Source organism: Stegostoma tigrinum, chromosome 41 (assembly GCF_030684315.1).
Source record: "Stegostoma tigrinum isolate sSteTig4 chromosome 41, sSteTig4.hap1, whole genome shotgun sequence".
Lineage (NCBI taxonomy): Eukaryota > Metazoa > Chordata > Chondrichthyes > Orectolobiformes > Stegostomatidae > Stegostoma > Stegostoma tigrinum.
In genome coordinates this window covers 16114366-16141878 of record NC_081394.1, presented here as the reverse complement: position 1 = coordinate 16141878, position 27513 = coordinate 16114366, and the positions used below count along the sequence as shown (strand labels likewise).

Genomic DNA, 27513 nt, shown 5'->3' with positions numbered 1-27513 from the left:
CACCCCCCCCCCCCCCACCCCCACCACCTATCTGGAGCTCAGTCCAGGAATAGAAATCAGGGTTTTCCCACTCACTGTCAGGATCCCTCATTCCTACAGGGGATTCCCACATGGGAATGCAATATTCCAAGGTGTGTGGAGCGGTCTTCTACACCCATTGAGTTCAGAAATGACCCTCTCTATGCAGATCCCAGAGAATAAAAAGGCAGTCTGAGACACAGGATTCAGTTGTATGAAACGGTCACTTTTATTTTATTATCGAAGATTACACTGAGGTGTCTGTTCCTAGGATGGGAATTGTTGAAAAGTGTATGAGCACAACGGTAGGAATAGGGGAAATGATGTTACAACAACTCACACGCACACACACACACACACACACACACACACACTCACAAAACACAAGAGGCTGAGCAGCAAGAAACTGGGGACACAGCCCCCAGGAAACAAGGTATTCCTCGCAGTTTTCACTTACATCTGTGTCTCTGTCTGTTTCTCCATCTGTCTATCTTTGTCTCTGTCCGTCTCTCTCCATCTCTCTGTCTGCCTGTCTCTCTTCAGCTCCCTGTCTGTCTGTCTGCCCCTCTCTCTCTCTCTCTCTCTCTCTATCTCCCTACCTGCCTGCATCGCTCTCTCTCTCCATCTAAGTGTCTGCCTCTCTCTCAATCTCCCTGTCTGTGTCCTTCTCTCTCTCCATCTCCCTGTCTGCCTGCCTCTCTCTCTCTCTCTCCATCTCCCTGTCTGCTTCTCTCTCTCTCCGTCTCCCTGTCCCATCTGTCTCTTTCAGCCTCTCTGTCAGTCAGTCTGCCCATTTTTCTCTCAATCTTGGTGTCATTGTGTGTGCTCCTCTCGCCCTCCGTCTGCCTTTCTCTCTATATCTCTGTTCCTCACAATTATCTTTCCCTGACCCTTTCCTCTCCATCCCTGTCCCACTCTCTCTCTTTCTCAGGCCCCTCGTTGTTATTTAGCCTTTATTCTTTCGTTGTCCTCCATTTCCCCATCTCTCTATATCTTTACCTTGCTGTTCATCCATGCCTCTCTCTAGCGAGTTTTGAGAAGATTTGTAGCTCAGGTTGAGGTTCTGGATGTGAGTTTGCTCGCTGAGCTGGAAGGTTAGTTTTCAGACGTTTCGTCTCCATTCTAGGTAACATCATCAGTGAGCCTTTCTATTATAAATAGAAAGCGGGACATAACACCAGCGCTTCGTCGGAGGCTCATTGATGATGTTACCTAGAATGGTGACGAAACGTCTGAAAACTAACCTTCCAGCTCAGCGAGCAAACCCACATCCATGCCTCTCTCTGTCCCCTCTCACTCAGCCCCTTTCCAAAGGGGTTAAATTGTCTGCTTAGGGCCAATGGAATGTGGGCAGTATTCTTTAGCTCCCACCCACTTGTCCGCTTGCTCTATGCACTGTCTCTGTCAGGGCTCCACGCAATTCCAGAACCAGTGCCGGAATTTGCTGCAATCTCCTCATCTGGTGCTGGGACAGGGGCTCAGATGAGCTGTCGGGAGATTTGCAAGCAGCTTGGCTGGACACTAAGGCAGCCCCCGGCTCCATCTTGGGGACACTGGCTCCTGTTCCACCACAGGGACACCAGCTCCAGCTCTGTCTCAGGGCCACCAGCTCCTGCTCCATCTCAGGCACCCTCCCCCCAGCTCCTGCTCCATCTCAGGGACCCCCAGCTCCTGCTCCATCTCAAGGCCCCCCCGAGCTCCTGCTCTGTCTCAAGGGCTCCCCAGCTCCTGCTCCGTCTCAAGGGCCACCCAGCTCCTGCTCCGTCTCAGGGCCACCCAGCTCCTTCTCCGTCTCAGGGCCCCCCAGCTCCTGCTCCAACTCAAGGCCCCCCCCCTCAGCTCCTGCTCCATCTCAGGGCCCCCAAGCTCCAGCTCCATCTCAGGGACCCTCAGCTCCAGCTCCATCTCAGGGCCCCTCAACTCCAGCTCCATCTCAGGGCCCCCCAGCTCCAGCTCCATCTCAGGGCCCCCCAGCTCCAGCTCCAGCTCCATCTCAGGGACCCCAGCTCCAGCTCCAGCTCTGTCTCAGAGCTCCCCAGCTCCAGCTCCATCTCAGGGCCCCCCAGCTCCAGCTCCATCCCAGAGTCCCCAGCTCTATTCCATCTCTGGGTCTCAAGCTCCATCACCAGGGCTGTAGCTCCATCACAGGGACCTTAGCCCCTGCTCTTCCTCAGGCCCCCAGCTCCATCTTGCGTCAAAAGGTTAAACGCAGGTGGGGCGGAAGGAGATGGAATACTCTCTTTCGATCGATGCATCCCATCCTCCATCTCCATCCCTCCATCTTTCTCCCTGTCCATCTATATCTATCTGTCTGCCTGTCCCTCAACTCAACTCACCTCTCTCTCTCTCTCTCTCTCTCTCTCTCTCACACACACACACTGACTCTGTCTCTCCCATTCTCTCTCTGCCTCTCTCACTGACTCTCCCCATACTAACATTTCTCTTTCATTATCTCTCCCTCGGTCTCTCATTCACTTGTATCTCCCACCCCAGCCCCATCTCACAGACCCCAGATCCTGCTCCATCTCAGGGACAGTGTGGTTTGAGTCTCGGGTTTTAGGGGCTAAATGGATTCCTTGAGGCCTCAGACACACCTTGGGGGTGTAGACAGCGCGGAGCAGGTGGGCGAAGGATCAAATGCAGGTTTCAAAAGCCTGAACACAGGTGGGGGAGACAGGGATGGTGATGGAGTTCTCTTTCTAATTCTATCCATCCATCACTTCCTCAAAGTTCATATCTCCAGGTCTCTCTGTTCTTCAATATCTCTATGAGTCTATCCATCTCACCCTCAACCCATCTCTTCCTCTCAGAATGTCAACCTTTTACACCATCTCTCACTCTCCCTTTGTCTCTCTCCCTCTGTCTCACTGATTCTCTACTACGTCTCTTTGCATTGTCTCTTTCTCTGTCTCGCTCACTCTCTTTTATCTCCCACCATCTGCCTCTCTGTTGTCTTCCCCTGTCACCCTGTCTCTGTCTCTCCCTCCATCTCATCTACATCTCTCTCCTGATCTCTCATCATTGATCTCGCCCTATATTCTCCTCCAACTCTGCCACTTGCTCCATCTCGTCCTCTTTCTCTCTCCACCTTTCCCTACATCTCTCTCCCCCCCAACCCACTTCATCTCTCTCTCTCTCCCCCTCTCTCTCCCAACTTAATCTCCATTTCTCCCCCTCCATCTCTGTCTCTCTCCCAGCCCACTTCATCTCTCTCTCTCTCTCCCCATTCATCTCTCTCTCTCTGTTTCTCCCTCCACATCTTCCTCCATCTCTCCCTTCCCCATCTTTCCCTCATTCCCTTTCTTTCTCTGCAGCTCAGCACCACTCAGACATTGTAAATGATGAGCAAAATGAATGGTGGCTGGTGGAGTTGGTGAGAGAAAAGTAGACAAACTCTAGGTAAGCCGGCCTCATTTGTACCCCCCTGACCCCCGTGGGGCTGGCAGGCTTCACAAGGTTGGTGGGGGGGGGGGGGGGGGGCGGGGGGGGAGGTTGCAGGGGGGAGACAAAAAAAATGCACAGCCCAGCCCTTCCTCCCCCAACGCAGACCATTCGGGCCACCAGCCAATGGCATCTCCCCAGAGGTGCTGTCCCAGGATCGCAGTCTCTCATCACACTGCCTCACGACACAGCAGTGAGGGGTTGGGGGGGGAGTGTGACAAAGAGGGGGTCGGGAACGGGGAATACACACAGGGTCAGAGGGCAAGGTTGGAGATTCGGGGACAGGGCCCGCAGGAAAAGGCCAATTGCAAGACAAGTTGGGCAAGGGCAGGTCAGAAGTGACAGGTCATAGGGGAAAGGGCATAGACTGTGTGTGGCAGCGATGCTGAGGTGACGACAGTATTAGTAGTAGGTTTCACGTTCAACCCAACCTGCAGAAAGACCACAAAACACAACAAGAAGATGTGGGTTAGAACACCCCATTACACTGCACTCCCCCCACACACCCAGTGCACACGCACACGCGCGCACACACACGCACACACACACACACACACAGACACAGACACACACACACACAGAGACACGCAGACACACACACGTGCGCGCACACACACACGCAGAGACGCACACGCAGAGACGCACACGCAGAGACGCACTGCAGTACAGGCACATGCACACACATTCACTGGAGTACAGGCTCCCACATGCACACAGACTCGCACTGATTGTCGAATCTGATGGGGGAGCTTACCTCCTGGGTTTCTGCGAAGGATGAGTTTGCGAATTTCATCATAGACAAAGATCAGGAAACTATAGGGGAAGGCACAGAACCACCAGTTTGGCCTGCAGGATTAGGGAGAAAATAAAGGCAGATATCAGATCTAACCATCATTGAAATAGCGCCAAACACATCCACCCATTCCAAAACCACAGGAAGCAGAAAGGGGAAAGTCTCTATGTGATGAACTACGCAGTCTGTGTGTGCACAGCAAGATCCCAATGCAATGTCACAGTAACTGCAGTCTTCAGGAACCATTTTTAATGGATATCAAAACACCACAAGGGCAATTCACCCCATCCACAAATACGGGCCCTCTAAAAGCACAGCGCTCCCCCAGCACTGACCCTCCAACAATGCCTGCTCCCTCAGCACTGACCCTCCGACAGTGCGGCGCTCCCTCAGCACTGACCCTCCGACAGTGCGGCGCTCCCTCAGCACTGACCCTCCGACAGTGCGGCGCTCCCTCAGCACTGGCCTTCCGACAGTGCAGCGCTCCCTCAGCACTGACCCTCCGACAGCGCGGCGCTCCCTCAGCACTGACCCTCCGACAGTGCAGCACTCCATCAGCACTGACCCTCCGACAGTGCCCACTCCTTCAGCACTGACCCTCCGAAAGTGCAGTGTTCCCTCAGCACTGACCCTCCGACAGTGCTGCACTCCATCAGCACTGACCCTCCGACAGTGTGGCACTGCCTCAGCACTGACCCGCACACAGTGCATGTTGTGTGAGTTAGAGTGAACCTTGACTCCGTTAGAGTGGGTCCCTGCTGTCCCCTTCCTTGAAGTCAGGGCGTACTCGAGAGGAGTTTGACTTTTTTGGGCATTGGAAACTTACTTCAGGGGGTACATCCTGAGAGCGACATCCATCCCAGGGCAGTACGAGAGTAACGCAGCCAGAGCGGTTTCCTCAAACAGGCCAAAAATGAGGATCTTGTTTCTGGAAGGAAACAGGAGACACGTGAGGAAAATGCAGAAAAGATGCAACGTTTCACTGCTCTGTAGTTCTTTCTCCTGCCCTCTCCACCTCTCTTGTGCTTTCTTTGCCTGATAGAAAAGAACACTCACTTCTCTCGAATCCCATTTTCCCAGCATTGGCCCACAGCTGTGATGTCACAAGTGCGCATCTAAACCTTTCTTCGATGTGATAAGGGTTTCTGCCTCTCCCACTTTTACAGGCAGTGAGCTCCAGATTCCCCACCACCCTCTGGGTCAAAATATTTTTCCTCCCATTCCCTCTAAACCTCTTCCCCCTTACCTTTGATCTATGCCTCTCCCATGTCATTGATCGCTCTATCTAGGGGAAAAGTTTCTTTCTGTCTATTCTATCTATGCCCCTCATCATTCTATCCGTCTCAATCATGTTCAGCCCTCTCTCAATCTGTGCTCTAAGGAAAACAAGCCCTGTCTGTGTCCATTCTGTCTCCATCACTGAAACCCTCCAGCCCCTAAGGCAACATCTTAGCAAATCTCCCTCTGCACCTTGTCCCAGTACTATATTCTGTCCCTCCTAGAATGTGGATTCCAGAACTTTTTGCAAAGTTGGGTAGAGTATTTGTGGATTGGAAGGCAGGATATTAGAATATGATGTATGTAAAATGATACAGGAAATATCACATGGTCCCTTTAAAAGATGTTTTTTTTCTAGGCTTAAAGATAAAAAAGAATGTGCAGATGCACAAAGAGTTCCTAAAATTGGAACATTTGTATCAGAACGCTGAGGGATTAGCAACCCAAGCAGTAGTTTGTTTTGTTATTAAAACAACCAGTTTGAAAAGTTAGCCAATTAATTTGAACCAGGTACTTACAGACTAAAATCCAACTAAATTTAAATCTGATTGTTTTGATAACCCAGGACAAATCTTTCTGTGAACTTACTTCATTCCCTGTTGGAATATGGAGTTCCTCCTGGTCTTACAGATCACCAGATCGGCCCATTGCACCACCACAATGCTGACGAAGAACGCTGTGTGACAAGTAAACTCCACTATTTTCCGTTGTTCGTATGTCTGTCAGGGTCGAGAAACACAGTCAACTACAGTGACAACTAGGGGGCGCCCTCTCTGAGGCACACCACAGCACACGGAGCACCAGGCTGATTGCTGGGAACCTCAGGACAGGGACAGCACCGGGACAGATACAGAGTAAAGCTTCCTCTACCCCGTACCCTCATCAAACATTACCAGGACAGGGCCAGCACGGGGTTAGATACAGAGTAATGCTCCCTCTACACTGTCCCCTCATCAAACACTCCCAGGATAGGGACAGCATAGGGTTAGGTACAGAGTAAAGCTCCCTCTACACTGTCCCCATCAGACACTATCAGCACAGGGTTAAGAACAGAGTAAAGCTCCCTGTACTCTGGGTGAAGCGAGGTTGGGGTTGTGAGGGTTTGAAAAGGACAGACTGTGAGCCTCGGTCTCTCAGTCACCTACCCACTGCTGCCCGTAGCTGTCCTCCAGATCATTGATGCTCCTGTCATCCCAGTGTAAACGGATCCCCACCAGATTCTTCGGCAGGAAGCCATTCTCCGCTAGGATCACGAAGTAGGAAAAGAATCCTCCCAATGCCTGGATCATTCCTTAAACACAGATACGGAGAGACATGGGAATTATCATCACACACTTCCCGGCTCTCCATCCCTCCCTCAGTCCCCAGTTCGTTCAGTCCCTCTGTGCCCCATTCACTCTCTCCGACCATGGCTCGTTCACTCTCTCTCTGTCCCCCTTCCCCCTCGCTCAATCTCTCTCCGTCCCCCTCCCCCTCGCTCCATCTCTCTCTGGCCCCCTTCCCCTCATTCACTCGCCCACCATCCTCCCCTCACCTCGCTCACTCTCTCACCATCTCCCCAACCATTCCCCCCACCTCGTTCACTCTCACCATCTCCCCCACCATCCCCCCCACCTCATTCACTCTCTCACCATCTCCCCAACCATACCCCCTACCTCGCTCACTCTCTCACCATCTCCCCAACCATTCCCCCCACCTCGTTCACTCTCTCACCATCTCCCCCACCATCCCCCCCACCTCGCTCACTCTCTCACCATCTCCCCCACCATCCCCCCCACCTCGCTCACTCTCTCACCATCTCCCCAACCATTCCCCCTACCTCGCTCACTCTCTCACCATCTCCCCAACCATTCCCCCCACCTCGCTCACTCTCTCACCATCTCCCCCACCATCCCCCCCACCTCGTTCACTCTCTCACCATCTCCCCCACCATCCCCTCTACCTCGCTCACTCTCTCACCATCTCCCCAACCATTCCCCCTACCTCGCTCACTCTCTCACCATCTCCCCAACCATTCCCCCCACCTCGTTCACTCTCTCACCATCTCCCCAACCATTCCCCCTACCTCGCTCACTCTCTCACCATCTCCCCCACCATCCCCCCCACCTCGTTCACTCTCTCACCATCTCCCCAACCATTCCCCCCACCTCGCTCACTCTCTCACCATCTCCCCAACCATTCCCCCCACCTCGCTCACTCTCTCACCATCTCCCCAACCATTCCCCCCACCTCGCTCACTCTCTCACCATCTCCCCCACCATCCCCCCCACCTCGTTCACTCTCTCACCATCTCCCCCACCATCCCCCCTACCTCGCTCACTCTCTCACCATCTCCCCAACCATTCCCCCCACCTCGTTCACTCTCTCACCATCTCCCCCACCATCCCCCACCTCGTTCACTCTCTCACCATCTTCCCATCTTGATCAGTCTCTCTCCATCCCCCTTCTACCCCATTGACTCTCGCACCATCAACCCCACCTCGTTCACTCTCTCACTATCCTGCAACTCATTTATTCTCTCACCATCCCCCCACCTCGTTCACTCTCTCACCATCTCCCCCCAACTCGTTCACTCTCTCACCATCACCCCCACCTCGTTCACTCTCTCACCATCTCCCCCCACCTCGTTCACTCTCTCACCATCTCCTCCAACCTTGTTCACTCTCTCACCAACTTCCCATCTTGATCACTCGCTCACCATTCCCCCACCCTGTTTACTCTCTTCATCACTCTCATAATCCCTACCTCCAGCCATACCTCCCTTACCTTCTTCCTCTCTCCTTCCCCCCTTGGATTATATTACCTTCCCCTCCCTCTGTTCCCAAAGCGACCCCGCCATCACCTCCTCCATCACTTGCTCCTTTGCTCTCACTTTCTCTTCCTCCACCCCCCAATTTTGGTTCCCTCCTCCCACTCCATTCCTGTTCACTGAAATCTCTCTCCATGGCCTCTCAGAGACTCATCACTCTCCTTCCTCAAACTCTCACCCATGATCTCTCTTTATCCTGGTTATTCCCTGAGACAGGTCACCTTGACCCCACACTCTGTCACTCTCTGAGCAGTCAGTTACTCTACCTCCCTGGTCAGTTGGTCACTCTCTTCCCCAACCAGCTATTCTACCCCCATCGATCACTCTGCCAACCAGGTCAGATGGTCATAGAACATAGAACATAGAACATAGAACAGTACAGCACAGAACAGGCCCTTCAGCCCACAATGTTGTGCCGATCATTGATCCTCATGTATGCACCCTCAAATTTCTGTGACCATATACATGTTCAGCAGTCTCTTAAATGACCCCAATGACCTTGCTTCCACAACTGCTGCTGGCAACGCATTCCATGCTCTCACAACTCTCTGCGTAAAGAACCTGCCTCTGACATCCCCTCTATACTTTCCACCAAACAGCTTAAAACTATGACCCCTCGTGCTAGCCATTTCTGCCCCGGGAAATAGTCTCTGGCTATCAACTCTATCTATGCCTCTCATTATCTTGTATACCTCAATTAGGTCCCCTCTCCTCCTCCTTTTCTCCAATGAAAAGAGACCGAGCTCAGTCAACCTCTCTTCATAAGATAAGCCCTCCAGTCCAGGCAGCATCCTGGTAAACCTCCTCTGAACTCTCTCCAAAGCATCCACATCTTTCCTAGAAAAGGGTGCCCAGAACTGGATGCAGTATTCCAAGTGCGGTCTAACCAAAGTTTTATAGAGCTGCAACAAGATCTTACGACTCTTAAACTCAATCCCCCTGTTAATGAAAGCCAAAACACCATATGCTTTCTTAACAACCCTGTCCACTTGGGTGGCCATTTTAAGGGATCTATGTATCTGCACACCAAGATCCCTCTGTTCCTCCACGCTGCCAAGAATCCTATCCTTAATCCTGTATTCAGCTTTCAAATTCAACCTTCCAAAATGCATCACCTCGCATTTATCCAGGTTGAACTCCATCTGCCACCTCTCAGCCCATCTCTGCATCCTGTCAATGTCCCGCTGCAGCCTACAACAGCCCTCTACACTGTCAACGACACCTCCGACCTTTGTGTCGTCTGCAAACTTGCTGACCCATCCTTCAATTCCCTCGTCCAAGTCATTAATAAAAATTACAAACAGTAGAGGCCCAAGGACAGAGCCCTGTGGAACTCCACTCACCACTGACTTCCAGGCAGAATATTTTCCTTCTACTACCACTCGCTGTCTTCTGTTGGCCAGCCAATTCTGTATCCAAGCAGCTAAGTTCCCCTGTATCCCATTCCTCCTGACCTTCTGAATGAGCCTACCATGGGGAACCTTATCAAATGCCTCACTGAAGTCCATATACACCACATCCACAGCTCGACCCTCATCAACCTTTCTAGTCACATCCTCAAAAAACTCGATAAGGTTTGTAAGGCATGACCTACCCCTCACAAAGCCGTGTTGACTGTATTTGATCAAGCCATGCTCTTCCAGATGGTCATAAATCTTATCCCTCAGAATCCTTTCGAACACCTTGCAGACGACAGACGCGAGACTTACTGGTCTATGATTGCCGGGGATTTCCCTATTTCCTTTCTTGAAGAGAGGAATTACATTTGCCTCTCTCCAGTCCTCAGGTACGACTCCAGTGGAGAGCGAGGATGCAAAGATCTTCGCAAGTGGCGAAGCAATTGCATTTCTCGCTTCCCAAAGCAGCCGAGGACAAATCTGATCCGGGCCTGGCGACTTGTCAATCTTAATGTTTGACAAAATTTTCAGCACATCAGCTTCGTCTATCTCTATCCATTCCAGCATGCACACCTGCTCTTCAAAGGCTTCATTCACTACAAAGTTGGTTTCTTTCGTAAAGACAGAAGCAAAAAACTCATTTAGGGCTTCCCCTACCTCCTCAGGCTCCACACACAAGTTCCCTATGCTATCCCTGATCGGCCCTACTCTTTCTTTGACCATTCTCTTATTCCTCACGTAAGTGTAAAATGCCTTTGTGTTTTCCCGGATTCCTTCTGCCAAGCCTTTCTCGTGCCCCCTCCTGGCTCTCCTCAGACCATTTTTGAGCTCCTTCCTTGCCTGCATGTAATCCTCTCTAGCTGAACTTGACCCTAGCTTCCTCCACCTTATGTAAGCTACCTTCTTCCTTTTCACTAGAAGCTCCACCGCTCTCGTCATCCAAGGTTCCTTAATCTTACCCCTTCTTGCCTGTCTCAGAGGGACATATTTACTCATCACTCCCAACAACTGTTCCTTAAACCGTCTCCACATGTCTATAGTTCCCTTACCATGGAACAACTGCTCCCAGTCCATGCTTCCTAACTCATGTCTAATCGCATCATAGTTTCCTCTTCCCCAATTAAATATCCTCCCATTCTGCCTAATCCTCTCCTTCTCCATAGCTATGTAGAATGTGAGGCAGTTATGGTCACTATCACCAAAATGCTCTCCCACCACAAGATCTGATACCTGCCCCGGCTCGTTTCCGAGCACCAAGTCTAGAATGGCCTCTCCCCTCGTCGGCCTGTCAACGTACTGAGTTAGGAAACCCTCCTGAACACACCTTACAAAAACAGCTCCATTCAAATCTTCTGCTCGAAGGAGGTTCCAATCAATATTGGGAAAGTTAAAGTCACCCATTACAACAACCCTACTACGTCCGCACTTTTCCAAAATCTGCCGACCTATGCTTTCTTCAATCTCCCTGCTGCTATTGGGGGGCCTGTAGTAAACCCCTAACGAGGTGACTACTCCCTTGCTGTTCCTAATTTCCACCCACACTGACTCAGTAGGCAGATCTTCCTCGGCAAAGGAAGCTTCTGTAGCTGTGATACCCTCTCTGATTAGTAGTGCTACACCCCCTCCTCTTTTTCCCCCCTCCCTATTCTTTTTAAATGTTCTAAACCCTGGAACATCCAGCAACCATTCCTGCCCATGAGAAACCCATGTCTCTGTTATGGCCACAACATCATAGCACCAGGTACTGATCCATGCTCTAAGTTCATCACTTTTATTCCTGATACTCCTTGCATTAAAGCAAACACACTTTAACCGATCCCTTGGTTCCTTCCCAGGAAAATCCTTCCCACTAGCTGGTCTACCTCTTGCTACTGCCTCACCTGCATCAACGCTCACCTCTGGTATACAGCTCAGGTTCCCACCCCCCTGCCATACTAGTTTAAACCCTCTCGAACTACTCGAGCAAACCTTCCACCCAGGACATTGGTCCCCTTCCAGTTCAGATGCAACCCGTCCTTCTTGTACAGGTCCCACCTTCCCCAGAAGGCATCCCAATTATCAACATATCTGAAGCCCTCCCTCCTACACCCTCTGCATAGCCACGTGTTCAGCTGCGCCCGCTCCCTGTTCCTCACCTCGCTATCTCGTGGCACCGGTAGTAAACCAGAGAACACTACTCTGTTCGTCCTGCTCTGCAGCTTCCATCCTAACTCCCTGAAATCACTTTTTATATCCTCAAACCTATTTCTGGCTATATCATTTGTGCCAATATGTAACACGATTTCTGGCTGTTCGCCCTCCCCTTTTAGAACTTTATACACCCGATCGGAGACGTCCCGGACCCTGGCACCAGGGAGGCAACATACCTTCCGGGAATCCCGATCTTGCCCACAAAATCTCCTGTCGATTCCCCTAACTATCGAGTCCCCTACCACGAGTACTTTTCTATTCTGCCCCCTTCCCTTCTTTGCCACAGTGTCAGGCTCAGTACCAGAGAACTGACTACTATGGCTTTCCTCTGGTAGGTCATCCCCCCCAGCAGTATCCAAAACGGTATACTTATTGCTGAGGGGAATGCCCACAGGGGATCTCTGCACTGTCTGTCTGTCCCCTTTCCTCCCCCTAACTGTAACCCATCTATCCTCGTCCTGAGCCTTAGGAGTGACCAACTCCCGATAACTCCTCTCAATTACCCCCTCTGCCTCCCGAATGATCCGTAGTTCATCCAGCTCCAGCTCCATTTCCCTAACACGGTTTTCAAGGAGCTGTAGCTGGGTGCACTTTGTAGCTGGTCACTCTGCCCTGGTCACTAACTGGGCCCCGACCACTTACCGATCTGGCCATAGGCGATGCTAATTAACCTCTCGTTGACCAATTTGTCCATTCGCGGGTTTCGGGGCTGACGCTTCATGATGTCACTCTCTGCCGCTTCATAAGCCAATGAGATAGCTGGGACCTGGAAGAAAAGTCACATGACCAGCAAGGGCCATCACTGATTGGCCCACTGATGTTGCTGTGATGCTCTGACTCAGCGATATCTGCCCAGCTACATCGGGTCATAGAGACGTAACATCACAGAGAAGAGCCTTTCAGCCCATCACGTCCCATCTGGTCAAAAACAGCCATGAAACTATTCCAATCTCATGCCTTGGCATCACAAGTGCACATTTTAACTCCTCCTTCAATGTGAGGAAGGGTTTCTGCCTCTCCCCCCGTGGGAGTTCCAGATTCCCCACATTTTTCCTCAGATCCCCCTCTAAACCTCCTGCCCCTTACCCTAATCTATGCATCACCCTCCATCATTGATCCCTTCAGACAGAGGGAAATGTTTCTTCCTGCTACCCTATCCATGTCCCGCATCATTTTATACATCTCAATCATGCCCTCCCTTCTCAATCTCCACTGCTTTAAGGAAAACGCCCCCAGTCTGTCCAATCCCTCTCCATCACAGAAACGCTCCAGCTCCGAAGGCAACATCCTGGTCAATCTCCTCCTGCATGAGACATGAAGACAGTTCACCAAACCCTGCAGTCATCAGCCAACCGCACCCTCCCCACTGGAACATCGCCAACAAATTCTCGGGTCGGCGCTTAGGGGATCCCAGACTAGCGACCACATCACAACTGCATGATCCATTGTTTCAAGGTGTGGTGGAGCAAGTTCAGTAATAATTACTGACCCAGACCCTTCTCACTCGCCAATTACAAACAGCAGGCATTACACACAACTGAGCACTGGCCCTCTGAGACAGCGTGGCACTCCCTCAGCACTGACCCTCCAACAGTGCGGCTCTCCCTCAGCACTGACCCTCCGAAAGTGCCCGCTCCCTCGGCACTGACCCACTGACAGTGCGGCACTCCCTCAGCTCTGACCGTCTGACAGTGTCCGCTCCCTCAGCACTGACCCTCCAACAGTGCGGCGCTCCCTCAGCACTGACCCTCCAACAGTGCGGCGCTCCCTCAGCACTGACCCTCCAACAGTGCAGTACTCCCTCAACACTGACCCTCCGACAGTGCAACGCTCCCTCAGCACTGACCCTCCGACAGTGCCCGCTCCCTCAGCACTGACCCTCCGACAGTGCGGCGCTCCCTCAGCACTGACCCTCCGACAGTGCCCGCTCCCTCAGCACTGACCCTCCGACAGTGTGGTGCTCCCTCAGCACTGACCCTCTGACAGTGAGGCGCTCCCTCAGCATTGACACTCCGACAGTGCCCACTCCCTCAGCGCTGACCCTCCGACAGTGCCTACTCCCTCAGCGCTGACCCTCCGACAGTGCCCACTCCCTCAGCACTGATCCCCCGACAGTGCGGCGCTCCCTCAGCACTGAACCCACTATGGATGCTTCTATACTCACCATGTCTGTTCCCAGGTCGATGCAGAGGATGGTGATGGTTCCAAGGGGTAGGGGGATATTGGCCATGATAAACAGCAGGAACGGGGTGATCTCTGGGATGTTGCTGGTCAGTGTGTACGCAATCGACTTCTTCAGGTTATCAAAGATGAGGCGGCCTGGGGATAGGCAGCAGTTTGAGCGTCAGGGAACAGAAACAGACGCACAGCACAAACGGACAGGGAACAGTCAATACGGCACTTCCTCTCCGAGAAAGGGGGGTGCTGTGGAAACTGTGTGTGTGACTGAGGGAGAGGGAGTGGGAGAGAGAGGGAGTGGAAGAGAGAGTGGGAGAGGGAGGGACAGAGAGAGAGAGGGACACACACACACGCACAAACACACACACCAGAGACAGATAGACACAGATGCTACAAGACAGACACACAGTCTCGGCGCTGACCACACACCTTCCTCCACGCCGGTGACGATGGATGCGAAGTTATCGTCGAGCAAGATCATGTCAGCCGCTTGCTTTGACACGTCTGATCCGGCTATTCCCATCGCCACTCCGATATCAGCTTTCTTCAGGGCTGGTGAGTCATTAACTCCATCACCAGTCACAGCAACAATAGCACCCTATGGGAGAGACAGAGAGAGTGGGGAGACCATCAGAGAGGGAGCAGGGCAATGGGACACCCTATGGGAGAGACAGAGAGAGCGGGGAGACCATCAGAGAGGGAGCAGGGCAATGGGACACCCTATGGGAGAGACAGAGAGAGCGGGGAGACCATCAGAGAGGGAGCAGGGCAATGGGACACCCTATGGGAGAGACAGAGAGAGCAGGGAGACCATCAGAGAGGGAGCTGGGCAATGGGACACCCTATGGGAGAGACAGAGAGAGCAGGGAGACCATCAGAGAGGGAGCTGGGCAATGGGACACCCTATGGGAGAGACAGAGAGAGCGGGGAGACCATCAGAGAGGGAGCTGGGCAATGGGACACCCTATGGGAGAGACAGAGAGAGCGGGGAGACCATCAGAGAGGGAGCAGGGCAATGGGACACCCTGGGGATACAGAGAGAGAGTGGGGAGACCATCAGAGAGGGAGCTGGGCAATGGGACACCCTATGGGAGAGACAGAGAGAGCAGGGAGACCATCAGAGAGGGAGCAGGGCAATGGGACACCCTATGGGAGAGACAGAGAGAGCAGGGAGACCATCAGAGAGGGAGCTGGGCAATGAGGAAGCCTGGGGAGACAGAGAGAGAGTGGGGAGACCATCAGAGAGGGAGCAGGGCAACAGGACAGCCTGGGGAGACAGAGAGAGAGAGAGCGGGAGAGACCAGAGAGAGCTGGGCAATGAGGAAGCCTGGGGAGACAGAGAGAGTGGGAGAGAGACAGAGTCAGCTGGTAAGATACAGAGACAAATAGGTTGGGGGTATGGGCGGAAGAGGGGCAGACAATGGGAGAAGAAGCTGGGCAATGGGACATCCTGCAGAGACACAGAGAGGTGAAGATAGTGAGGGAGGGAGCTAAGCAATGGGACACGGTAGGGGAAGACATTGGGAGAAGTAGCTGGGGTGGGATTGAGAGAGAAAGAGAGAGAGAGCGAGAAAGAGAGAGAGAGAGCGTGAGAGAGAGGTGGAAGTGGGGGAGACATGGAGGTGAGTTGGACATGGGGCACGTTGTCCGGTCATTCTCACAGTGAACTCTGACCTCTCAGTCGGCACAGTTTTCACACGGTGAACTCTGACCTGACGTTGGCAGCCCTCAACGATGATGAGCTTCTGTTGGGGTGAGGTTCTAGCGAAGACGATCTCAGTATGGTTACGGAGAATGTCATCGATTTGCTCGCCAGTCAGATCTTTCAGATCTGTGCCATGGATCACACATGCCTTAGCGTCCCTGCAAGGAGAAGGGGAATATCATGGATACTGGAAACAGGCACAGACAGCTAACAGATGGGGAAGAGTGTGAGATGGGACAGGAACAACCAATGGAGAGGCTCATTATTAAACAGTATCGGGTTGTGTAGCTGAAAGAGAGTGAGCCTAACGTCCGATAACAGATGTGTTCACTCAGCTTACAACTGAGCTCTCGCTCCGACATTTGTATTTGTGGTGGGACACCCTCAAACAAAGGTCCAGAGTCACCTCCGTGACAAAGTCACCTAAAACAAAAATGGCATCAGGGGAGGAGGCCGCACTGTTGGAGGGTCAGTGCTGAGGGAGTGGGCACTGTCGGAGGGTCAGTGCTGAGGGCGCAGACACTGTCGGAGGGTCAGTGCTGAGGGAGTGCCGCACTGTCAGAGTGTCAGTGCTGAGGGCGCAGACACTGTCGGAGGGTCAGTGCTGAGGGAGCGGGCACTGTCAGAGTGTCAGTGCTGAGGGCGCAGACACTGTCGGAGGGTCAGTGCTGAGGGAGTGCCGCACTGTCAGAGGGTCAGTGTTGAGGGAGTGATGCACTGTCAGAGGGTCAGTGCTGAGGGACTGCCGCACTGTCGGAGGGTCAGTACTGAGGGAGCACCGTACTGTCGGAGGGTCAGTGTTGAGGGAGTGCCGCACTGTCGGAGGGTCAGTGCTGAGGGAGTGTATGAAATGGTTCACTGAGCCGTGGGGTCATTGTGTTCCCGTGCTGCCCTCCCTGAGTCTCTCACCTCGGGTTGACCTGACTGACTGGGATGTTTAATCGAGCCGCAATATCCTCCACTGTCTCATTGCCTTCTGATATGATGCCCACTCCCTTGGCAATGGCCTTGGCTGTGATTGGGTGGTCTCCAGTCACCATGATAACCTGTGGGAAAGGCTCCATTAGCTATAGGCTTTGGAATCAAACCACTTTCTGAGATACACCCAGACCCACCTCCCGAGGGCAGGAGGCCCATTTTTCTGCCCTTCACACATCCCCAAAGGTGCTGACTCCCTGTCCTCACACACACTGTTTCACTCTCTCACTGTCCCTCCCTCTCTCTCCCTCTTGTCTGCTTCTCTCCCCTGAAGGTCCTGATTCTTTCTCTCTCTTTCTCCCAAAGTGCTGACTCTCTTTCCTGAAGCTTCTCACTCTGTCGCACACTCTTTCTCCTTCTCTTACCTGTTTCTCCATCTCTCCTCTCACTTTGTTGCTCTCCCTGAAGGTCATCTCTTTCTCTTTATCTGTCTCTTTGTCGCCACTCTCCCCTGAAAGTGCTGACCCTCCCTCTCTCTCTCCTCAAGGTGTTGATTCGCTCCTTCTCCCTCGCTCCCTCTCTCTCCTGAAGGTGCTAACACTCTCTCTCTCTCTTCCCCCCGCTCCACCCCTCACAGGTGCTGACTTTCTCTGTTTCTTGCTCCGTCATCCCCTCTCTCTCTCTCTCTCTCTCACACACACACACTCTCTCTCTCTCCTGAAGGTGCTGACTCACTCCCTCGTCCTCTCCTTCCCCGGCCCCCCAACCCCCGCCACTGAAGGTGCTGACGCGCTCTCTCTCTCACACCAACTGGGTACCTTGATGCCAGCACTCCTGCATTTGCCCACAGCGTCAGGTACAGCTGCCCTGGGTGGGTCGATCATGGACATGAGGCCGATGAAGCAGAGGTTCTCAGTGGGAAAGTTCACATCGTCCGTGTCGAATGCGAATCCCTTGGGAAACTGTTCCTCGGGCAGGTAGAAATGGCAAAATCCTGAAGAGGGAGGAGAGAAGCATCAGTCATTCAGTGTACAGATGGTCATAGAGCCCAATGACTCTGCAAACACACGGTCCAATCACTGGCTTCCAGCAGAATTGCTGTAATCCCACTGGAGGATCATCACTGAGGGAGATCCCCTCCTGTACTCACCCAGGACCCGCTCCCCCAAGCCGCCCAGCTCCATGTACGCGTTCTGGAAAGCCTCCTTCATCTCCTCATCCAGTGGCTGCTCCTTTCCCTGTAACATGATGGTTGAGCATCGATCAAGGATTCTCTCAGGGGCTCCCTTCATCACCAGCAGGTAGCGCTTATCATTCGGGTCTTCGGTCTCGTGGATCGAGAGCTGTGAAAGTAAAAGAGAGACAGCTGCTGTGAGATTATCTCTGAATGTACTGGGTGCCACACAGCACTTTGACTGCGAGCACTCCACCCTCGATTTTCCTCCCAACTAAATCCCATCAACTTATCGCTCATGCCTTTCCCAGTCCCTTATCCAATCCACCCCCTTCAATACATCTGCACAATATACCTCAAGCAATTCCTATCATTCTCCATAAACACTGCTGAATGTCTCCGTTACCTCATTCACCAACAGTGACATCTCTGCAGCTATGAAGATGGTGCCTTGTTCTTTTTCCCTATTTTTAATTGTGGACGGAAATGGACAAAGAACTGTTACATAAACAATACGAGGCCCGTTTACGGATCAACACATGGCCCTGACCCTCATTGGTTAATTTGTATCATTCACAGAGCTGCAGGGAGTTGAAGTGTAGTTTGCAGACAAACTGGAGCCAAAGGACTGTGTACTATTAGAGCATTAGCTGGCAGCAAGAAGCTGAGGTTTATGGACTGGTGACCAATTACCAATGAGAAAGGTCTTCTGCCTACCAACAGTTAGGTGATTGGTTCTCAGGTAGCTGACGAGTCTGGGCCTGTGAACAAGACACGGAGAATCCTTCGGCTCTCCACCAGGTCTCTCTGTTCTCTGCAGTAAAAGCCACTTTAAGCCTGGAGGAAAACAGCAGCTGAACTTAAACTAGAGCATCACAAACTCCTGACTGGATTACTGCATCCAGAGGGATCACCCCCATGCACTCCGGAATAAGGAACCAGAAGCAGAACTAGGCCACCTGGCCCATTGAGCCTGCTCCACCATTCAATAAGATCATGGCTGATCTTTTCGTGAACTCAGCTCCATCTCTCAATCTCTCCTCATAAGGCACAACTCTCATAACTCTCTCAGCTCTGAACCTCCTCTGCTCCCCCTCCAATACCCAGTACATCCTTTCTCAAGTAAGGGGACCAAAACCATACACAGTACTCCAGGTGTAGCCTCACCAGCACACTGTACAGCTACAGCATAACTTCCCTGTTTTTAAACACCATCCCGGCGACTAAAGGAGGGTAAGGGGTTTCTGGAAAAGGGAACGTTACTGATAGGCCCAGAATTCACTGCATTGGATTCGCATCAGAGGTACAGAGGAGGTTCAGAGCTGAGAGAGTTAGGTCTTATGAGGACAGATTGAGTAGACTGTAACTGTACTCATTGGAATTTACAAGAATGAAGGGGAATCTTATGTAACATATAAAATTATGAAGGGAGTAGATAAGACAGAAGCAGGGAGGTTGTCAACGAGGGTCATAGCTTCAAAATTAAGAACCAGGTCATCAGTTGCCTCTCTGAACTTCCCGTGTGGATCAATGACCAGCTCATGACCCGCTGCTCATCAACCACAAGATGGCTGCAATCGTCAGAGCTCATGCCCCGACCCCTGACCCGAAAGGAGACTTTCTATGCCAACCCTGAAAGACGGTTGCCAAGCATCACCCAGGAGGACAAGATCATTCTTTTTGGAGCCTTCAATGCCAGGCCACAACATTTGGAACAGCATTATGGTAAGGGACGGTATTGGCAACTCTAAATCCAATGGCGTTCTACTTACAAAGCACACAGAGTACAGCCTATCCATCACACACACCACCTTCCATCAGAAAAACAAGTTCAAAGGCATGTTGGAGGCCCCCACATTCAAACTTTGGTGGCAAAACCAGGAAGGCAGATTATTGCTTCAATGGAGGCAGTTTAGGAAAGGGCGAGGCGCAACAAGACCTGGGTGTTATGGTGGAATAGTCGCTGAAGGTTGGCATGCGGGTGCAGCAGGATGCGAGCCAAGCTAATGGCATCTCGTTCGTAGTGACAGGATTTGAGTATCGGAGTAAGGATGTTTCGCTGCAGTTATACAGGGTCTGGGTGAGTCCATACCTTGAGTACTGAGTGTAATTCTAATCTCCTAGTCTGAGGAAGAACCCTCTTGCTATTGAGGGAGTCCAGCAGTGGTTCACCAGACTGATTCCCGGGATGGTAGGACTGACATATGAGGAAAGACTGGATTGACTGGGTTTATACTTACTGCAACTTAGGAGAACAAGTGGGGATTTCATAGCAATATGTATAATCCTGATGGGACTGGACAGGATAAACATGGGGAGAGACAGTAGGAACTGCAGATGCTGGAGAATCTGAGATAACAAAGCGAAAGCTGGATGAACACAGCAGGCCAAGCAGTACCAGAGGACCAGGAAGAAGGGTCTAGGCCCGAAACGTCAGCTTTCCTGCTCCTCTGATGCTGCTAGGTCCGCAGTGTTCATCCAGCTCTCGCTTTGTTATCATAGATACCGGAAGAATGTTGCTGGTGTTGGGGAAGTTCAGAACTAGAGGGTCACAGTCTAAGAATAAGGTGTAAGCCATTCAGGACTGAGATGAGGAGGAATGTCCTCACTCAGCAAGTTGTAAACTTGTGGAATTTTCTCCCACAGGAAGCTGTTGGGGCCAATTCCTTAGATATATTCAAGATGGAGCTGGACATGGTTCTTATGGCTAAAGGGGTCAAGGAGTATGGGGAGAGGGCAGGAATGGGAAACTGAGATTGCATGATCAGCCGTGATTGTATTCTATGGTGGTACAGTGTTGAGGGGCTGAAAGGCCTACTCCTGAACTTGTTTTCTATGGTTCTGTGCAACAATAGCATCTCACTGTTTGTGTCACTGTTCGCTCCAGGGACTGTCAGGACATGAATACCATCTCCTCTGTTCCTCAATGACCATCGGGCTCCATAGGAACAGCAGGGTTCAGAACAAGCCCAGATTCAACATCAAGGTGACACAGTCACTACACAACATGGGCAGGTCTCACTTGGTAAAACAAAAACACCTACCTCTGAAATACCCAGAGGTCAGAGGGCACTGGAATCTGCTTGAACCAACCATTCTCAGTCCCTGCAATAACACCAAGCCCAGAAACCATCAGGACTGGCTTGATGAGAATGACATAGAAACCAAACAGTCCATCACCAAGAATAGAATGGTCTTCTGTGATTGGCAGAATGATGTCAACTACAAGGCCAAAGGAAGGGTCTATTCCAGAGCTAATGTCCAAAAGAGAATAAGGGAGGGAAAATTCAAATGGTGAGCAGATAAGGCTTTCAAACTCCAGCAATTGGCAGATGCCAGTGACACGAGACTTCTTCAGTGCCACCAAGTGGGTATATGGTCTAAGTTACCAAGGTCTAAACCCCCTGTGCTCTAAAGACAGATTAAAAACTGCTCAAAGGCAACAAGGTAATAAACCCTGACTGGGGAGAGCTTGCCCAAGAACTCCTCAACCGTAAAACCAACGCTAACTTGGAAATCACTAACTGAATCTCCCAGAGATCCACGCAAGGTGACATGGGAGAACTTCCCAGTGCAACCAAAGTCCAAGATGCCAGAAGGACCCTAAGGAACAACAAGGGAGCTGGTCCTGATGTTGCTGAAGGAGGATGGCCCACAGCTCTGTGAACATATACAGCTTTGTTCTTGAAGATTTGGCTCAATAGAAGAATTTCCTTCAGAGTTCAGGGATGCTCTGATTGTGACCATGTACAAACAGGGCAACTGTCGGAGTTATTGAGGCATCTCCCTTCTGTCAACTGTTGGTTGGACTGCTGCCATTATGTGAGGAAATACTCCCTGAATCACCGTGTGGCTTCCACTCATCCAGACACGATCTTCACAGCACATCAACGTCAAGAAAAACTTCAAGAACAGAAACAACCATTTTTCACGGCTTTCATCTGCCTAACTAAGGCCTTTGACACAGTTAACCACCAGGCTGCCTGGCGGATACTGTCATAATGTTGAGGCTGCTGCATGACGACATGTCTGCGACGTTGCTTGGCAACAGTGGATCAGAGCCTGAGCCTCTCACCGTGGAGACAGGCCTGTGTCATCGCACCCAGCCTGTTTGCCAAGCTCATTGCCGCCATCCTTCATTTCACTGGCTAAAACCTGACCAAGGGAATTCAAATTGTCTGGACGGCAGGCTGTTCAACATTAAATAGGTTCAAGGCCAAAGCCTACGCCATGTCCAGCTGGAGCGTCAATGCGCTAACAACAACACCAACACAGCATACTCTGCGGCAAATCTAGTGCATCTTGGATTGTTTTGGTTCTAGGCCTCATCTTTAACATTAAAAGAAAGAGGCTCTAGTGCTTCATCAACCACCAGCTAACAGTCCTTCCAGCCTCCTACAACCATCCCCTTGAATCACTTCCATACCTTGGCAGCCTTCTCTCCTCCAAGGCCAACACTGATGCAGAAATACAACACTGTCTGAGCTATGTCTGAACCCGACTCGGAAGAAGGGTGTTTGACGCCCATGCCCGACTAGGCCGAGGCTAAGCTCTGGTCTCCAAAGCCACATGGAGCTGAAACATGGCCGAGCTACAGCATACACATTAAAGCACTGGAACACCGCCAGCAGAGATCCCAATGGAAAACTGTGCAGATCACTTGGGAAGACAAGCGCAGTAACACCAGTGTCTTGGGGGGGCTAACATTACCGCCAGAATGCAGCAGCAACATTTGATGAACTGGCCACGCCACCCAAATGGCGAACTCATGCCTCCCAAAATGGGTCATATACTGAAGGAAGGTCAGCAGGCCCTTGGGCAGTCAATAGAAATGCTTCGATCAGGAAATTCTGTATCTATGTCAACGCCTGGGACGAAATGGCTATGCACCTGGGAGGACATGGCTACGCACTGGAACCACTGGAGAAACTTCATCTACTTCATGGGAATGATGTCAGCCACACTTCTGGACAGAAGCAATTCTTGCATAAGGAGAGGCAGAACTTTGGGAAGGCCTATCCATCACTCAGAAACAGTAAGAACTGCAGATGCTGGAGTCAGAGATAACACAGTGTGGAGCTGGAGGGACACAGCAGGCCAGGCAGCATCAGAGAAGCAGGAAAGTTGACATTTCGGGTCAGGACCACCATTTCTGAAGAATGGCCCCGACCCGAAACATCAACTTTCCTGCTCCTCTGATTCTGCCTGGCCTGCTGTGTCCCTCCAGCTCCACACCTCTTTATCTCATCCACCACTATCTCCAGCAACCATTATCCACACTGCAGTACAATCTGCGAGCCTTAACTGGCCCCTTCAGCCGTCTGCAGAGCCACAAACAGACGCTCCTATGCTTGATGCTCTCACCCAGAGTGTAGCCTAAGCAGCTGGGTTACGACGATCACCTCACCTGGTACTTGTTGGTTGAATTAAATGGGATCTCGTTAATTTTCTTGTTCTTGTCCCTCGTCGCTTTCACAGAACCTGAGGAGAGTTCGATACATTTCAGCAGGGCAGACTCGGAGGCATCACCGGCGACATCTCGCTGTGAGGGATAGGGAGAGAGAGGGCGGTCAGCTCAGTGTCCAGCTCTAAATACACACTCCACACACTGATCACAAGGGGAACAACTGTCTGCCTCCCTTCACCAGACCGCAGGGGGCGCTGTCACACTCTCTCTCACTCACACACAGACACACACACAGGCACACACACACATACACACACACACACACGAGCGGTGTCTCTCACCTCTCTTTCTCACACACACACACCTGCAGGGCAGTATGACCCAGCTGGTAGTGCCCATTCCCCCTGTCAGCCTGTACGACTCACTGTCACCTACCTTGAGGATTGGGATGTTTTCCTGACCAGCTTTGAAGGTGGCGCGGTTACAAAGAGCAGCGATTCGAGACAAGGATGCCCAGGTAATGGAACTCTTATCAAAGGAGGCACCTGGGGATGCGAAAGAAACTCATGTAACATCATCAACAACTCAGTCAGAGAGGGATCGGGACAGGGGAAGAGGTGGGGGTGGCGCTCTGCGGGGACAAACAGAGAGGGGTGGGTGTGCAAGACAGACGGAGGTGGGGAATGAGACAGAGGTGAGAAGGAACGAGGCAGAGGTAGGGGGGAGAGGCAGAGACAAATTGAGTGAGATAGAGAAGGGGGGAGCGCAGTTGGGGGAGAAGGGTTGGGGGGGGAAGAGACAGTGTGAGGGAGTAAGAACCTCATTGAATCTTTCCTCATTCCACAAACACACTCACTGAGTGAGCACAATGTGAGGGTGAGGGTTGAGGGTGAGGGATGAGAGCAAGAGTGAGGGCCAAGCATGGGCAAGGGTGTGGGTTGAAGACAGAGTGAGGGGAGCCCGGGAAGTCCATACCAGATTGGTCCTCAGTGGTGTCAGCCTCATGGATCTGGTTATCGAACCACATGTGAGCCACAGTCATTCGGTTCTGGGTCAGGGTGCCTGTCTTATCGGAGCAGATTGTAGAGGTCGATCCCAGGGTCTCGACAGCTTCCAGGTTCTTCACCAGGCAGTTCTTACGGGCCATTCGCTTAGCTGTTAGGGTCAGGCAGACCTACACAAGAGACAGAGACAGTCCTCAGGCTACGCCAGCCCAGCAATGGGCAGGCCATTCTGCCCTGTCAGTCCATACTAATCCACCCTGGATCAAACCTCCTCCTGAATCTGAAACCCAGACTTTAAGGCCTCACCTTGTAATGACAAGCTGTGACCGATTCCCTGTCAGTTCCCTAATTTTCCAGAAATTAGACATTCTGAAGAAGGGTTTAGGCCCGAAACATCAGCCTTCCTGCTCCTCTGGTGCTGCTTGGCCTGCTGTGTCCATCCAGCTCTACACCTCATTATTGCCAAAGATCGGAGGCCAGTCAGTGCAGTGTTGGGCCAATAGTTTGGATCAATCCAGAGAGAATTGGAAATCTAAATCAGGAATAACCAGCATGCCTTCGTTAAGGAAAGGTCATGCCTTTACAAATGTGACTGAATTGTTTGAGGAAGCGATAAGGACAATTGATAAGGGTAGAGCAGTCATTGTGGATTTTGGTCAGGCATTTGACACAGTTCCACACATGGCAGGCTGTTCAAAGCAGTAAAAGCCCATGGGATACAGTGTAATAATGTGTCCAACTGGAAAGTTGGCTTAGTAACAGGAAACAAGGGGTAACAGTCGATGAATGCCCTTGTGAATGCTAAGCTGTTTAAAAGTGGTGTTCTGCAGGGTTTTAGGTTGCTGCCTGCTTTGCATATTAAACGTGGGGTGGGGTGGGGTGGAGCGGGGCTGGTGGTGAGCAGTTGGGAAGTTTGCAGACGACACAAGAATTGGCCGTGTTGTAGATAGAGCAGAGGAGAGCTACAAGCTTCGAAACGATATAGATGGGGAGAAGGAGCTAAATGGAAAGTGGCAGATGGAGTTCAACTCTGATAAGTGTGAGGTAAGGTGTTTAGGGAGGGCAAACAGTGAATTTTGAACAACACACCGAGCGCTTGCCTTTAAAGTATGTTACGGTCTAGGCTATCTACTTAAAACATTTTAAGGGGTGTTGGTCTGGTCCTTAACAAAATGATGTGTAAGGGGAAAAAAATGTGCTCCTTCACCAGGGAAGGGATGTGGCCTCATGGTATTATCGCCGGACTGTTAATCCAGAGACCCGGATAATGCTCTGGGACCCACGTTCGAAACCTGCCAGAGGAGATGGTGGAATTTGAATTCCATAAAATATCTGGAATTAAGAACCTAATAATGACCGTGAACCCATTGTTGGGGAAAAACCCATCTGTTTCACTAATGTCCTTCAGGGATGGAAACTGCCATCCTTACCTGGTCTGGCCTACACGTGACTCCAGACTAACAGCAATATGGTTGACTCTGAACTGCCCTCTGGGCAATAAATGCTGCCTGGCCAGTGATGCTCTCATTCTGTGAATGAATAAAGGTTTAAAAGAAAGAGTAGAGATATAATGATGAGGCTGGATAAAGGGTCCAGTAGGAATGGCTGAGCACAGCTCCGGTCACCTCATTACAGGAAGGATGTCCTCGCTCTGGAGGCAGTGCAGAGGACATTGACTAGAATGTTTGAGTCCTGCGGAAGGGTCACCAGACCTGAAACGTTAACGCTGGTTTTTCCTTCACAGATGCTGCCAGCCCTGATGAGTTTTTCCAGTAACTTCTGTTCTTGTTCCTGATTCACAGCATCCGCAGTTTTTTTTAACTAGAATGTTACCAGGCCTGGAGAACTGTAGCTGTGATTGGAGAGGTAGGAGTTGTTCTTCTTGGAATAGGGAATGTTGAGGTGGAGGGTCGAGGGGGGGGGGGGTGACATGACTGAGGGGTACAACATTGTGAGGGGTACAGGTAGAGGAACCTGTGTACCTTGGCAAAAAAAGTTCAAAACCCAGGGGCCTTAGATTCAGACTGAGTGACAAAAGGATGAGAGGATATGAGAGGAATAATGTTTTTACACAGAGGGTGGTAGGTGACTGTAATTTGCTGCCCGAGTTGCCAGTGGAGTCAGACACTCTGAACTCTTTTAAACAGGAACAGAATCTGCACCGTAAGCATTGTAAGCTGCAGGGCTATGGGCTGCATAGAGGGAGTTGGGATTAGAAAAGGCTGCTGCGTGTCTTTGGGTTAGTATGGACAAGATAGGCCGAATGGTCCCTCCTATGCTGTATCATTCCAATTGTTCTAACAGGGTTTCACACTGTCCCTGAAGTGTAATGTCCAGATCTGGGTGTGATAGAGCAACTGTAGCCCCAGCGAAGCATTGTGAACATTCCGCAGACGCTCCTGTTTCTGTATTTGATCTCTCTGTTCAGGGAGCACAAAGCCCACTCCCTGGGGGCCACTCTCTCAACCTTCAAAGATCAAGGCTTGTGGACTGCCCCCACACCACTAAGAGCCTCTGTCCTGCACCCTCCTCAGCATGCTGCCAGCCAATCTACAGCCCCCCTCCTTGCCCATTTGGCACTGTGCCAGTATGTGTGTTCATGTGAGTGAGAGACAGAGAGAGAGAGGAAGACAGAGAGAGAAACAGACAGAGAGCGCAAGTGTGCGTGCGAGAGAGAGAAGGATTGAATGTGTGTGCGAGAGAGAGAGAAGGATCGAGTGTGCGCGCGAGAGAGAGAGGAGCGAGCGTGCGCGTGCGGGAGAGAGAAAGAGCGAGCGTGCGCGCGAGAGAGAGAAAGAGCGAGCGTGCGCGCGCGAGAGAGAAAGAGCGAGCGTGCGCGCGCGAGAGAGAAAGAGCGAGCGTGCGCGCGCGAGAGAGAAAGAGCGAGCGTGCGCGCGCGAGAGAGAAAGAGCGAGCGTGCGCGCAAGAGAGACAGCACATGACTGTGTGTGCAAGAGAGACAGAACGTGATTGTGTGTGCACGAGAGAGAGAGTGTGACTGTGTGTGAGAGACAGACTGAGGGTGAGTGAGAGAGAGAGAGGGTATGTGTATGTGAGACAGAGTGTGGGTATATGAGAGAGTGGGTGAGAGGGTGGGTGAGTGTGTGTGTGTGTGTGTGAGAGAGAGAGAGAGAGATAAAGGGTGAGGGTGTGAGAGAGTGTGAGAGAGTGTGAGAGTGTGAGAGTGAGAGAGTGTGAGAA

At 51.6% G+C, this 27513-nt stretch overlaps 1 protein-coding gene across 2 annotated transcripts in view; it reads right to left on the bottom strand.

The window, feature by feature from the left end:
• Window positions 1–223: 223 nt before the first annotated feature.
• LOC125448488 (sodium/potassium-transporting ATPase subunit alpha-3) overlaps window positions 224–27513 on the bottom strand; it is a 107611-nt gene continuing 80321 nt past the window's right edge. For both annotated transcript variants that reach the window (XM_059641325.1, XM_059641324.1), the window contains exons 9-23: window positions 24284–24482; window positions 23744–23853; window positions 23309–23443; window positions 17878–18070; window positions 17546–17721; window positions 16719–16855; window positions 15817–15967; window positions 14534–14702; window positions 14091–14245; window positions 12569–12692; window positions 6676–6821; window positions 6119–6249; window positions 5079–5180; window positions 4214–4305; window positions 224–3890 (exon numbers count right to left, since the gene is read on the bottom strand). In XM_059641325.1, the coding sequence (XP_059497308.1) occupies window positions 3862–3890; window positions 4214–4305; window positions 5079–5180; window positions 6119–6249; window positions 6676–6821; window positions 12569–12692; window positions 14091–14245; window positions 14534–14702; window positions 15817–15967; window positions 16719–16855; window positions 17546–17721; window positions 17878–18070; window positions 23309–23443; window positions 23744–23853; window positions 24284–24482 (2049 nt within the window). In that variant the 3' untranslated portion in view covers window positions 224–3861. The remainder of the gene's footprint in view (window positions 3891–4213; window positions 4306–5078; window positions 5181–6118; window positions 6250–6675; window positions 6822–12568; window positions 12693–14090; window positions 14246–14533; window positions 14703–15816; window positions 15968–16718; window positions 16856–17545; window positions 17722–17877; window positions 18071–23308; window positions 23444–23743; window positions 23854–24283; window positions 24483–27513) is intronic.